Source organism: Lutjanus erythropterus, chromosome 23, assembly GCF_056507025.1.
Source record: "Lutjanus erythropterus isolate fLutEry1 chromosome 23, fLutEry1.hap2, whole genome shotgun sequence".
NCBI lineage: Eukaryota > Metazoa > Chordata > Actinopteri > Lutjaniformes > Lutjanidae > Lutjanus > Lutjanus erythropterus.
Window position 1 is genome coordinate 6,521,929 of NC_139339.1, and position 14,794 is coordinate 6,536,722.

Consider the following 14,794-nt stretch of genomic DNA (forward strand, 5'->3'; position numbering starts at 1 on the left):
TCTCTACTGTGTTTATGGAGAAAAGGCGGATTGGATTAGTCGGAGATTCGGTTAGCGAGCCGGTGGTTAGAGGCACCGGTTACTCACCACTGTGTCCTACACCTGTTAGGCCCGGGTGATGAGGCTGAGGGAAAGTGCTGAGTCGTGGTGAGGAGTCCTGCGGGGAGGTGGGGCTGAACAGCGGCTTCTCTGGCTTCTTCATGGTGGGAGAGGACATGTCTGCTGGGAAAACCACAAACACACACAAAGAGGTCAGAAAGTCTGAACACGCCTTATTGATTATTAGGAATCTGCCAATCTCATACCAAAATAGGGGTATGAGATTGTTTTAATGGGATTTTTCCTCAACGAGCTGACATTGACGGCGCAGTGTATCTTTTTTTAGAGGCCTTTATGCACAAATGCAGTAGTGTTTTCACTAATAACCACAAAATAGAATGTCAGAAATAATCTGTCTTCCTTTTAACGCGCTGCTCACTGTAACTTCACTTGTGAAAACGTAAACGCAGGCGCTTTACATCTGATTTCATGGAGAATCCGACGCGGTGGCAGGCATTAAGAATAACTATTCCGTAACAGCTTATCTTCTTGTGGATGGTCTGGTTTGCTTATGTAGGTCAAATAGAGGCATCAGTGTGAAACTGAGACTGTTTCATAACCAGATATGGACTTCTTGTAGTAGCTTTAAATTTCATTTTGAATGGTGCTGACCAATCAAAATGCTGCTAAAAGTTCTGTGTGAAGTTTAAATTTAAAGAGGCAGCAGTACTGAGTGACTGAGTCGTGTCGTGTCCTATGTATTTCGTCCTTAATTGGAGTAAAATATTTGCTCGAGAATGAGCTGAGTTTGAGAATGACTCGCTTTATATGGCCGGGTCAAGCAAAGTGCATCCATAGAAATGCATTATTAACAGCTTAACAGCTTGTTAAGAGAGGGAGAAGGACAGCATTGGATTGGTATCAGCAGATAATAAAGGTTGCGGTATCGACATCTGACATGAGTTTTCCAGCCATCCACACTGATTATTCAAACTCCTAAAAGTTGTTAAAGTCCTTCATCATTTCTTCAGGCACAAGACAAAATAGGAAAAACATGCAGGAGAGGAATTTGTCCCAACTTCTGTGTTGCATTAAACATATTATTCTTACAGGAAAAAGACATAAAATGAATTCACTGGTGCGCAAAAATAAACATTACAAGGCATAACTTTAGGTGTGTTGCTGAAAATTAATCAAAACATCTCCCTACAGCTTCCACTAATGCTTCCATTTCTCATGAATGAAAGGAATTAAGTGCCAAAAATGAATTATGGTTCAAATTAAGCAGAATTTGATCTGCGTGGGATTAGTATTACCAAGAGTCTCCTGGCTTTAGCAAACGCAGCAGACAATGGGAAATGTATTTTGCGAATTACAGACACTGCAAAGGGTCAAAATCACTTATAATCTCGGGAATCATTGCAAATCGCTGGACATCCCCGGGAAAGATGAGTCCTGTGAAAATTCGGCTTTTGTCATGTCTGAGAAGACAATTAAATCCGGCGAACTGATGCGCAGTTGTAAAGCAGCCGGTCCCTCAAATAGGATTTAAGAATTTCAAGACCCTCACGTAATCTTAAATAGAACATTACACTGTAACATCTGCTCGCCTCGGCCTTACACGCTGTCTGACAAGCTACTGTAATTCCCCATGAATAATCCCGACGGCTCAGTGGAAGACATGAAATTTGTTTAGAAAATTCGTCTATAAACTCAAAGTATGTGCACAAACTCTTACAAGTCGCTCATTATTGCTGCTCTACACTTTCATGAGCAATGTTCTGCTGTCACGGCTGTGCGGTTTTCAATTTTCTATGGTAAGACACAGAGTCTGAAGGGAACGTGATAAGAACTAGATGCGAGAGGCAATGGCCTATGTCTGCCTGTGCTTCTTCTATGAACATTCATCAAGTGCTTTTCTGCTCTGTCACAGATTCTCGGGGTGTATAACTTTCAAATCATCCGTCTCTTTCCCCCCAAAATAAGCTATATAAACCCCGTTCCTGTAGATATTCCATCGTATCAACTGTCCTTCCCTCCTCCTGCGCCTCCCGCAAGAGACAAGGGGAAGGATCCACCCGAGTCGCAGGAAGAATCACTCATCTCCGCAGAAAGAGAGCGGCAAAGGTGGCTGGAATTCAGGGGGATTTCCCAGTCTGAGGTTGCAAGAGGATACAGGCTTAAGTGCTTTCATTTCTGTGTCGGAGAGGCAGAAATACCTCGGAGAAGATTGATATCGCTGCTTAATGTTTCCATGTAAAAAATGGGAAATTTCTGCGGTGGAGGTATTCAGCTTTTTCCTCTCTTCTGCTAATTAAATCCATCAGAGGATCAAGTGGACCACCTCGGGAAATTAAACTGGACAATTAATTACCAGACACTGAACACTTTAAATAAAAAATCCAAAGTGTGTTGTTTTTGGTATCTGGTATATTTTATTTTAAATGAGAAATCTGTAATAGATTTGCTATAATAAATCAGAAAATTACCATCAGAGATTAAGGAAAGAAAGTTGAAATAATCGCTTCTCTGACAACGCCGCTACTGCCGCGGTGATTCTTCTATTTTTCAAATTTATGCCAAATATTTGCCAAATGAGTAAGTGTCTGTTTATGAGTCATAGTCAGGAATATATGTTTATAACTAATTTAATTAAACAAAATGTTAATGGAGTCTGGCAGGCAGTGAGAGTGTGTATTTTTGAAGTACTGGACTTTTGTTTTCAGGTTAACGCGTTTCACTTTACATCAACGGATCAACTTACAGTGTCAGACTCGTCATCACTTGTTGTTGTAAAATTATAATGCTGTACTCGTCTTGTGTTCCTGCAGCCTGCCTGAGCTTCCTCGAGTCCAGGGAGGAACTCGCTTCAACCGCAGATCGTATATTAAACAGACCCTCAGCCTATTTAATACACCATCTGAGGCTCTGACTCGCTGTTTGGATTAATTTATGGACGCACAATTGTTACATACTGCTCCTTTAAGTGCGTGAACATGTACCTTCACCTAAAAAAATTCCCACAAAAAATTCATTTCTTACTTCATAAAAAAACACACACGAGAGAAACTATTTCTTCCTCTGCAGGCTGAGGGTTTTGCCGAATGACAACCATGTGCGAGAAATGACCGACCGCTTGGCACTTGGGAGGCCCTCATATGGGTTTAATATCACCCCACTTCTCATTCATTCTCTCCTGACAGAATAATGGCTGTCTTTGGAGAGTTTCCTACCCACTGCTTTCCCTTTCTCCTCGCCCAAAGTGTCTAAGTTTACGCTGAGCAATACTCCCCGGCCATGTGCAACGGGACAGGCTAAGATTTCATGTACCCACATTGGGCTGTGGTTGAATCCCACCAGTGCTGTGTCTGTTGTGTATAATCTGGTGTTTTCCTCTCGCAGCCTCCCTAGTTATTACATTAAAATAAAATAAAAAAAAGAGGACCGGATAGAAAAAAACAAAAACAGAGGTGTAAAAAGTGAAAACAAAAATGTAAAACCCTATCATTTCGTCCGTCACAGTCTAACAAAACGTTTCCCACCACCTCTGTGGGCAGCGGAGTGCGCAGAGAAGTCAGCAGAGAGCGAGAACGATCCGGAAACACGGGACAGCGAGGCCTTAATTAAAAGGGTGACGGGCTCCGCTCTGCACCGGGAGACAAACGTAATGAGACATGCAAGCTGTCCCGTGAGGATCTCGCTTTCTCTCGCGCGCAAGAAACAAGCAGCGCGCTTGTTTCTCTGATACACACACCTCTACCTTTTCTGTTTTGTTTTTTTTTTCTTCCGGATCTAATAAGCCCTATGAATGAGCTCATTAGGCGAGCTTTACTTCTTAATTCCCCTCTAACTCGTCCTGTACCTTTAAAAGTTGGCACACAGAACTCCACGGATGGGGAATTTCTCTCAAGCTCAGCCAACATGTATAGCCTGATTTCCTGATGAGGGATCATCTGACACGTTTGCCCTGCGGGTTTATAAACAGGAATTTCTCCATAACAGCCACTTACGAGGTGTTTCAGCTTTTTGTGTATGGATACACTCGACATTTGAAAACTCGTTCTTGTATGAAACTCAGTTTATCATGAAAATAACCAGAGTGCTGTCATTCTTTTAGACTCTAAACTCGTGAATTTCAGCTGGAACAGTTTGTTCTCACTCCAGATAATCTGCACCGCAGAATCCGATGTTTCCTTTGTACAAGCGACAGGTGTGAGAGAATACAGATTTACATTCAGACAGCAGTTCAAATGGGTTTAAACATTTATATGACTGCTGAAGCCTGGGGCTATCTCTGTCATGGTATGTATTTTAAGAGGGTTGAACAGGTTCATGTGCAAAGAAACCAGATGCAGTTCATCCGCTGTGAAACGGGTGGCGGCATTGATGTACAGTAGCTCGTGACAGAGGCTGAGAGTTAGAGAGAGTTCAGCTGCCGTTCAAAAAAACAAAGCAAGGTGTTCGCCTTTATCGCGCCCGTTTGCATGAGACGAGGATGAAATGAGCAAACTCTGTCAACAAGCCTTTTCGTCTGAGCCGTGCGAGGCTGCTCCCGGCTCTGAATGTTTGTGTAACGGCGCGAATGAGATGCAGGGTGTTACTGACAGAACGCATCCACGGCAGGCGGAGGAGCCCTCACGGGTAAATAAAAGTAAGGGACGAATGAAAACAGGGAAATCACCTCCGTCTCTGTCGTGCCAGTTTGCCCGACTGCTGGCCGGCGAGCTGGGTGACGAGTAGAAGTCAGGTCCCGTCGGGCTGGTGTCCATGTTCTCGTCCATGTTGACGGTTTTGGGCCTTTTGCTGTGGGACACGGAGAAGTTTATGGTTTAGCATAGTTGGTCATTATTGGTATCATCATTTTCCAACAAAGCAAGATGGCGTCTGTAATGTTTGACACACTAAAAGCTTATGAGAACATATATAACTCCCGAAAAACACACACAAGACTTTTGGAAAGGAATAACAGAACCCAGTCTGTATTCTTCATGTTATTCCAGAAGCCCTGAGATCTCATGCAAATAAGTTAGTTAGCTTGGTGTTAGTGTCTTATTACAAGGCATTAGAAAAGTGTTTATTGTCCGTCTTTAAACCTTTGGATTAAGAAGCTCTCTTCTTGCATAGCGATTGAAAGGCTTACACACACAGTCAAACAAAAAAGCCATATCTTTCATTAAATATGGGATTAATTTCTTACATTTTTTTACTGATTGAGACCCTTTCCCCCTTTGTTTTTCTCTTCTTTTTCATTTTTACTTACTAATTTTTCTCAATCGATACACAGCACAGGCATGTTTGCACACATTTATGCATGGGTATGCATGTATATCTATCAATTTTACTTTATTTTCATTACTGATACGATCATTTTTTCAACTGCTTTTGCCCAGATCGATAGCTCAGACTTTATGGATGGGTGGGAGTGAAGAAGACCTAAATGTTGTTGCAAACTTATCACAGAAACAGTGATGTAATGTTCAAAAGCACTAAAAATATGGGATACAAAAAAGTGCAGGCATCATTTTTTAGCAACCTTTATATTTGTGTGCTTGTGTTTTATATGATACTTCACTGAATTTAAGTGCTATCACTTAAAGTGTCCACCTTCACTTCCTTGTATACAAAATACAAGTGGTGCAGCTGTTGTTGTTTTCTTCACAGATCTCTCCAACATGACTCCAGTTAGTCAGTGGTTGCTTTTTCATCCCGTCTCTCCCTTTCAAATTGTGGTTTTCTGGACCTTTGTTCAGAGTCCCACCACAGAATCATCGGCCCTTCAGCGCCAGTAGTATTTTCTTTGGATTGTGGGAAGCGACACCAAAATCAAATTGTCCATCAGCTCCACTATAATACATTATACTCAGCTGTGATGTTGACAGGTTAGTCCAGCTTTTCACCCCACAGTCAAATGACTTAATTTGCGTCGCTATTGTCTTGAAAACAGATGCCTGCGCACAGGCAAGTAAATGCATCAACACATGTGTAGCGTTGTCTGGTTCTAGAAGCAATATATAAATATCAAAAACACTACAAATATTACTAGTTGAATTATTTTGGGGTGCCTTTTCATGTGTGAAAAAGTGGTTGCCACCAGCGGCAACCAAAGTCCAAGGATTGGTTGCCAATAACAACCTGGCAACCATTACTGTCAAGCCCTGTCAGTTAAAGGACAAGTTTGACATTTTGGGAAATACACTTATTCACTTTACTGCCAAGAGTTAGATAAGAAGACTGATACGATCTCATATCTGTCTGCTACATATGAAGCTAACGCCAGGAGATGGTTCGCTTAGCTTAGCATGAATACTGTAAACAGAGGGAAAAACAAACACATAATTTCTTCATTTTGCTTTTGCACTGATTAAGCAAACATAATATAACATGTTATTTAGTGAGCTTTCAAAGTGACAAGCGTATTTTTTACCTTTGGACAGAGCCAGACGATCTATTAACCACATTTTATGCTAAGCTAAGCTAACTATGTCCTGGCTATAGCTACAGACAGAAATAAGAGCTGTATCTGTCGTCTCATGTAAACTCTTGGTAGGATAGTGAATAAACTTAAGAAAGCATCCCATGTAATGGTTAATTTCAGCTTTCTATAAAAAGATATCTTGGACACACTGTCCTTGATTCAATAATATCATAAAAGAATACAGTGTCACTGCTCTGGTGTTATAATAGATGGACTTTGTCCAAAAAGCTTCTTTTGTTGCTGTAACTTGCACTGACCTGCCGGGAGGGGAGGACAGGGAGCGATGCAGCCCCACGCTGGGGTTCAGGTCGTGATAGTAAGGTTGGCTGGGCATGTCGGCCATGGAGAAGTTTACCGCTGCACCGTGGGTGATGGGCACTGTAGAGGACACAGAGAAAACAAAAGAGACAGTCAGGCTGCAATCACTGCAAAGAAGGAGCTCAATGTCAGCAGTGTTGTCAGAGTGAGCGCTGTGTATTTCCCTATCTTTGCATCTAGAGACGCACAATTAATTGCACAATAGCTTGACTGACTGTTATTGATGCTTTGTGTTTAGAGGCCCTGTGTATCAAATTAAACGCTCCCTACTCACAGGTTAACTGTCTGACCATCAGCGGCGTTTCTGCTGAGCGCTGTGATTAACAAGTCACTGCTTCCCAAAGTGGCTGCAGGTAAAAACATTTTCTCAGGCAGGTTTACTGTAGCTGCATTCTCAAGTATGGATGGATCTTTGTTTTATATTGAACTGCAACAATTAATCAATAAGTGTCAACTATTATGGTAATTGACAACTATTTTGATAGAATATTATCCATGATTCCAGTTTCTTAAATGTGAATATTTTCTGGTATCATATGACAGCAAACTAAATATCTTTGGTTTGTGGATGAAACAAGACATTTGAGGACGTCATCTTACACTGATCAACAAACAGCTAATCGATTAATCAAATAAATAATTGACAGATTAAATGACATGATACGTCAAAACCATGACATTATACCAGTCTTTAGCATGAAGGAGTTTATATGAATGTTTATAACTGTTCTCAGTAAGTGACATTCAATCAATTATGTCATTTTTTTAATGCAAAGTTGTTGCAAACATTGTTTGGTAACCAAAAGTTTGCATTAAAAACTGACTGAAGTACACTCAATAACAACAATCATAATCACTCATACAAACAGGTGTTATGCCATGGTTACAGCAGTGTCATGGCAGTCTTATGCAGCAATAAGACAACAGTTTAAAGGTAACACTTCATTTGAAGGGGTGTGCATAAAACTGACACGACACTGTCATAGCCATAACACGACACCTGTCTTGAAAATGAAGCAGTCTTTGGTGATAACAATCATAACCATTCATAAAGATTCCTTCATGTTCATGACAGGTGTCATGTGAGTCTTATGCACACCCTGTCAAACGAAGTGTTACCTTTATACTGTTCTCTCATCACTGCATAAGACTGACAGCACACCGTCGTAACCATGACATGATGCCTGTCTTGAACACAAAGGACCCCCTATGAATGCTTATGACTGATGTCATTAAGTGTCATTCGGTCAGTTAATTTTTAATACAGAGCGAGGTTTGGGGTTCCAAAAAATATAAACTTTTCTTTAAAAATTACATAATTGACCAAATAACATTGAATGACAATGGTTGCAAACATTCATAAATATGGTTATGACACTGTCATGTTGGTCTTATGCACACCCCTTCAAATAAAGTCTTGTTGTTGTATATTTACATATTCAGTGTATATTCAGTTTGTCTTCTTAAGGCCACATATAAACCATAAATAACACGCCACATATGAAACTAAATCTAAATCATTTGCACATCCTGTCAATAAAGTTTTAAAGCTAAATGTGTTACATTAAATGTAGGACATTTAATGCTAATTAGAATAATTAAAGATGCATCACATATTGGATGAGTTTTGCATCTCAAGGATATTTCAGGCGACTTGTAACCAAATTCAGAATCATCTACATTTTCTTCACAGCTCTGCAGTCCGGTGTAACACTCAGCAGTCTCCTCTCGTAGTGATTTACAGTGGAAAAGGTGTTGTTTTTCTCACTGCGGTCAAGGTGAGGGATATTGTTTCAGAGGAGGCCGGGCTCAGTGTTTACAGAACAAAAGGAGTTCACCACCCATCCTCGCGCTCTCTCTCTCTCTCTATGTCTCTCTCTGTTCAGTGTGTGGCCCGCGAGGCAGCCTGCAGCTCGAGCGGTTGGTTGGGTTTGGAGTCGATGAGAGGATGGAGTGTGTGGCGCCGTCTGTTGTGGTCTGAGGTTCACCACTGGCACGATCCCTCCGCCAGCCTCCACCCTGGCAGCCCACTGCAGCCCTGGCAAAGGCCCCTACCCGCTGCTACCCATACCGAGCTGTCTGTGGAGGAATGCATCCGGCCTGAGGACACTGAATGCAACACCATTGTTTTGGGCTTTTTTTTTTTTTTTTCATTCATGGCTGAGGATACCCCCCAACCATCTCTCTCTGTGCTGGTTACTCTCTTTCTCTCTTCTTGGCTCGACACAACATTTGTGATGCCACTTGGCTGCCCTGCCAGTCATCTCATTTAATAATCAGGGCTTTGACTTTTAAGCTAAAAAAAACAACAGTGAATGAAACAATGCCACAAATCATTTTTCCACACATTCTTCCAGTAGATTAGTTCCTCATTTTACTGTATAAGAAGTAAAAGAAAGTGTGCTGTCCTCGCAAATTTGCTCCAGCAGCTTCCTTTGCCTGTGCATGCCCACATTTTCTGTTGACAAAATATTTTTACACTCGCAGTCGAGGCTCCTGTTGCATTAATGAGTGTCCTCGTCGAAATGCTGGATTGCAAGTCAGCCTTGAACTGTGCAGCTCCCTTTGATGGACTTCAAAGAACGTCTCAACAGCCTGGAGAGTCGGGAGAGAAGTGCGATGACGGACGAGCGGCTGCTTAGATATCTTCCTGGGGAGTGACCGGCTGAGTGAGTGACAATTCCTGTGTGTCCGTCGACCTTTTTAAAATTCCAGCTCGACTTCAGTCGGCTTTAGTGAAACCGGGCTCGGTCACATGAGAGCAAACACGCCGGCGCAGCGGCCATCTGGTCAGGGGGCAAATTAAACACTAAACAAAAACACAGCCTTTCAAAGGATGTGCGGTCTCCGAGCATCAGAACGAGCAGCTTCTGCCTTTCAAAGCGTGATGTCTGAGATGGTTAAGACAACCGGGTCCGTGCTCTGACATCAGAAACACTTTGATACACACAGGTAAACATAGATCAAGGTCAATCCTTTCACATGTTAATGGTTAAAGTTTCACACTATAATTAAGTTTATTTTGACAATTTTGAGGATTTAAAAAGTAAAAACTCCTTGAAGAAGCATTAAAATCCTTCATTTTAAAGATCCAGTGTGTCAGATTTACAGAAATTGAATATAATATTCATAAGCACATTTTCAATAGTGTATAATCACCTGAAAATAAGAATTGTTGTGTTTTCATGACACTAGAAGGAGCTGTTTATATCTACAGAGGGCCCTCTCTCTTCAGCAGAGGCTGCCATGTTGCAGCCATGTTTCTGCAGTCCACAAACCAAACACTGCCACTAAATCCTACATACTTGTCCTGTGATACTTGGAAGTTGTTTATGACAAAGGTGATTCATGGGTCGTCACTTTAGGATTTAGGATTCCTAAAGTGTTTTGTCCAACCAACAGTCCAAAACCGCAAAGATGTTTAGTTTACTATCACAAAAAACAGCTGAAATCCTCACACAAGAGGAGCCAGAACTGTCTTTTCTTCAACTAAAGTGATTAATAACTGGTCGCAAATTAATTTTCTATCGACTGACTAATCGTCTTGGCCCTACATCACTTAAATAATTACGCTTTTATTGTGTATACTGCTTATTTTAGTGGCACTGATTTATTGGCTCCAGTTAGTTTAAACCACTTCTAAAGTAGGGCTGAAAGTAACTGGCCGTCGTCTCTCATTTTCTCAATTAATTGATTAGTTATTTGGTCCATAAAATGTCAGAAAATGGCAAAAAATGTTGATCAGTGTTTCCACAAAGCCCAAGATGACGTCCTCAGATGTCTTATTTTGTCCACAACCCAAAGATATTCAGTTTACTGTCAAACAGGAGTAAAGAAAAAAGAAAATTTAAGTGGAAATCAAAGAATTTTGACTTTTTTTTTCTTATAAAAATCACTCAAACGATAAATAAATAATCAAAGTAGTTGGCAATTAATTTAATAGTTGACGGCTAATTGATTATTTGATGAATTGTTGCAGCTTTATTCTGAAGCTACTGTAGTTTAGACAGACACTGACTTGAACTGCACTAAAGTGTTCCAGACTGCAGCGCCAAACATGAATCACACACCACAGCGAGTCGAGTCGACAACACGCAGACGGCACAACACGGCGCAGGTATGTTTCTTTTAAACACAGGTTGCTGGGGCTGACTGGAGCCTTTGTGCACCCCGGGCGCGTTCCATAGCTACAGCCTCGGCTCAGAGGCAGCGCAGGTAAACGGCGCCTCGGGGCGCCCTGAGCCATCAGAGGCGAGAGGCCTCCTGGAAGAGCAACCGTCGACAGCTCCCGCGGACGCCAGACATGTCTATACAGATGCACGCAGGCTCGTACAAACGGCCGTGCAGTCTAGTGTTCTCTTACAGCGAAGCAGACTGGCCAAACTGGATTTGCCACACTACAGTTGCACGGTGGGTTTCAGCTGTGAGAGTAAACACACATATAAAGGGCTCTTCTACAAAAACAGATATTTTCCTAAATCATGTTTTGTGTGCAATGCAATGTTTTAAAGGAATAGTTTATTGATTATTTGAAGTGGGGCTGTATGAGGCACTCATCCACAGGGAGTGTATTATCTACAGTAGATGGCGGTCGACATGCCCCCAGTTTGGAGAAGCAGCATGAGTGCTGCAGCAGAAAGCTAAGCAATGTACTGCTGTGGAGAGCGTGAGCAGCAAAATGTGTTTTAGCCACTTAAAAAAAAGATCCACCTAAAACAAATCAATATCAGATGCAAGTGTATGCCATACTTAGAATATCTTCACCACTTTGCTTTTCCTCCAAGCAGCCTTTTCTGACAGAAAGCCACCGTTATATAAGCACAAACATCGCTCTCCCCAAACCAACCAAACTCCATAGTCAAAAACAGTCATTTTACTTCTCAGAACACAGGAGTTGTTGGTCTACCGCTGCCTCGATTGGTGAGTTGGTCTGTGTTGTGTGACTTCAGTGTTTTAAAAGGATAATTCAGATGCACCAAAGTCACACAACAACACAAACAAACTCACTGTTGAAGGCAGCGGTAGACCAGCAACGTCCGAGCTAAAATGACTGTTTTTGCCAGTGGAGTCTGGTGACTTTGGAGAGAGCTATATGTGGCTTACATAAGAGCCGCTTCCCGTCAGAAAAGGCTACGTGGCAGAGTAAAATATGTTTTGCTGCTCACCTTGTCCACAGCAGAACATTACTTGTACTACTGTACATAATACACTGACTATCGACAAGCATCTCATACAGCGACACTTAATATAATCCGAACTCTCCCTTTAAGAATCTGCTTTTGCAAATGAGATCTAAAGTCTGCGCCACCCACACAGGTGTTTTCAATTATATTACCTGATTAGACTTCTTCTCATGGCCATGTGGGTGTGTACGGGCTGTGATTGATTGACATCTCCCTATTTCTCATGTTAACTCAGTTGCACCTGGCAGGGCAGGGAAACCGGCACCTTCAACATTCTTGTAAGCTCCTGTGTCCTCGTTTGATTCCCGGCATTGACCCGCCCAGTCTCAACCCGAGCGGAGAGCTAATCGGTAACCGAAAAAAACACCTCTGTGGGCGTGCAGCGTGGTAATGTGTGAAAAGTTCACTTACTTCTGGACACTCGCACCAGTTCTGTAACACTGAAGACTCCTGATTTGACAAAGCTGTCTTCCAAGTAGACTGTGGACACAGGGAGGAAATCATTCAATCATTTATCATTGCAATGCTTGTTATTTATTTAACACATTCAAGCTCGAAATAAAGAAGGAAATAGAGTTGATGTGAAATGAACATTGGCTTCAGTATGTCTAACAACTTCTCAACCATTCTGCATCATTTTGGGTGAATTATTGATCCTTTTTGTTCACAAATACAGTTGCAGGGTCCAAAATTCTGCTTTTTTTCCCTGTATGCTCTAAATTTATATTTTAAGGTTCCTGAAATAATAACTGGCTAATAGCAAAGCACTTGTAAATGTGGGTGTTTCTGATAATTTGTGTCTAATTCTGTCTGTTCCAGCTGTGTGCATCTGGGCTCTTAACACAGGTTACACGCTGTATCTTGTCTTTCAAGTGAACCTCCTCTGGCTGCGCCGCACCGTGCGTTGGCATTTTTATTGTTTCTCGGTGGTGAGAGATTAAAAAAAAAACCCACTGCACCGGTGAATAATTTTTCTGTTTCTTTTTTCGCATTCATGCATGCACGCGCATGTGCACGATACCTTCCCATCTCTGAAAAATAGGGCTCCCCCGAAAGCCTCGGTGTAAATCAAGCACTGTATAGTTGTGCCAAGAATATAGTCGATAAAGTGTTATCTTCAGTAGTAAAAAATGGAAAAGGAGAAAAATCTATTTTCAGTCTGAAACCCCAAAACAAAAGCAGAGGATCTTGTGTTTGAACTTTTATTTTTATAGCATTTTATATCTAAAGATCACAGAAAAACAAGAGGATTAACGCAAGGTCATTACTTGATCTCATTATATGGGGATTTATGCTCCGTCAACCCATAATATATATTTTTTAAATGGTTAAAAAAAAAAGATTTATCATACAGTTTTTCATACAGTACTTTTCATGCTAATATTTCTGTAGTTTAAAGGTCTAAGTCACCTTTATTTTATCATATAATAAATAAGCATGTGACTGTGGGTTTTTTTTTAAGTTATAGTGCTAAAGTTAACAGCACCAAACTTTTCTGTGCAGCGCAGTAAAGAGTGACAGGACAGGTGTGTGTGTGTGTGTGTGTGTGTGTGTGTGTGTGTGTGTGTGTGTGTGTGTGTGAGGAGGACGGCGTGACATGCAGACCTCTGCTGCTGTGAGCACAGCGAACGAGTCTGTGCAGAACCGCGGGCGCTGCCCATTCGATCAAACACACAAGTCAAACTTAATAACAGTCAATATTGACACTGGCATGCCTAGATACAATATCACGGCGAGAGCGAATTAGGAAAAGTGTTACATGTTGACAAATTAGATTTGCCGCGTCAGACTGAGAGGGACTGGAAACCTGTTGTTGGTCTGAAAAATTAAAGGTTAACTAAGAGGTTTACTGAGTCATGGTGTCAAATGTCAATAACTAACTTCTGTGATAAGTTATGTGGAACTGCTCCTCCTTTGTGTTACCGGCAATGTTTTTTTCCTTCTTTTGTTGCTGTTTTTTCCTGTGCATTTCCACTCTATTTCTATACTGCTTCATCTAAAAAAAAAAACCTCAGAGTCATTTACTGCAGACTGATATTATAGATTATTTTGAAATGTGAGAGCTTCGTACTTTCCAACATAAATAAACTGTTTTAAGGCTCTTGGAATCGTGTGTTTCAACACAGCCAGATTTTCTTCCTCCTGCTCTGAGAAAAGTATTTTTAGACACAACAGATGATCATAATGTATATTTTTTCCACAGAGCTGATGCGTTTGTGTGATCTGCGCAGGGACTCAGCAACACCAATCAGAGGATGTCAGTCAAGTCAAGCAGCCAGACGAGTTACTGACACCCAAATGACTCTGGGTTGGCTTTGATGCGGTGCCAAGGGCACTCGGGCCGTGCCAGACAGATAGGCGGGCGGCTCGATTGGCACCTACGAAGCCTGATGTCTCCAGTGAGCCGACGGCTTTCGCGGGGAACTGTGCCACTGCGGAGGGCCTCCGAGGCCTGAGTCATTGGCTCGCTGGCGTGTTTTCTTTGGCACCTGCATCGGCAGGACCTGCTCTTGAGGTAGAAAACTAATTATACTTCTCAAACTATTTTCATTCCAACATTGTGACGACACGGCACAGGTCAGTCCAGGGGAACAACAACAGCGCTGTCGGGAGAATGAGCTCCGCTGCTCAGCTTTGCTGGCTCACCTTGACACACTGAGCTACCAGCCAAAGGTGCAATCTGCCGTAACATTTCCACTCCTGATCTGTTGTGTCTCTGACTCTTTTTTTTTTTTACAGTGTGTTTGATGTTGCCACCGGGGTGATGACAATTCAAATT

The 14,794-nt window shown here is 41.8% G+C and overlaps 1 protein-coding gene across 3 annotated transcripts in view; it reads right to left on the reverse strand.

Moving 5' to 3' along the window:
- LOC146305557 (nuclear factor 1 B-type-like) overlaps positions 1 to 14,794 on the reverse strand; it is a 96,445-nt gene that overhangs the window by 26,327 nt on the left and 55,324 nt on the right. For all 3 annotated transcript variants that reach the window (XM_084711861.1, XM_084711863.1, XM_084711862.1), the window contains 4 exons: positions 12,427 to 12,495; positions 6,772 to 6,892; positions 4,721 to 4,842; positions 88 to 222 (listed from right to left, as the gene is read on the reverse strand). In XM_084711861.1, coding sequence (XP_084567987.1) covers positions 88 to 222; positions 4,721 to 4,842; positions 6,772 to 6,892; positions 12,427 to 12,495 — 447 coding nt within the window. The remainder of the gene's footprint in view (positions 1 to 87; positions 223 to 4,720; positions 4,843 to 6,771; positions 6,893 to 12,426; positions 12,496 to 14,794) is intronic.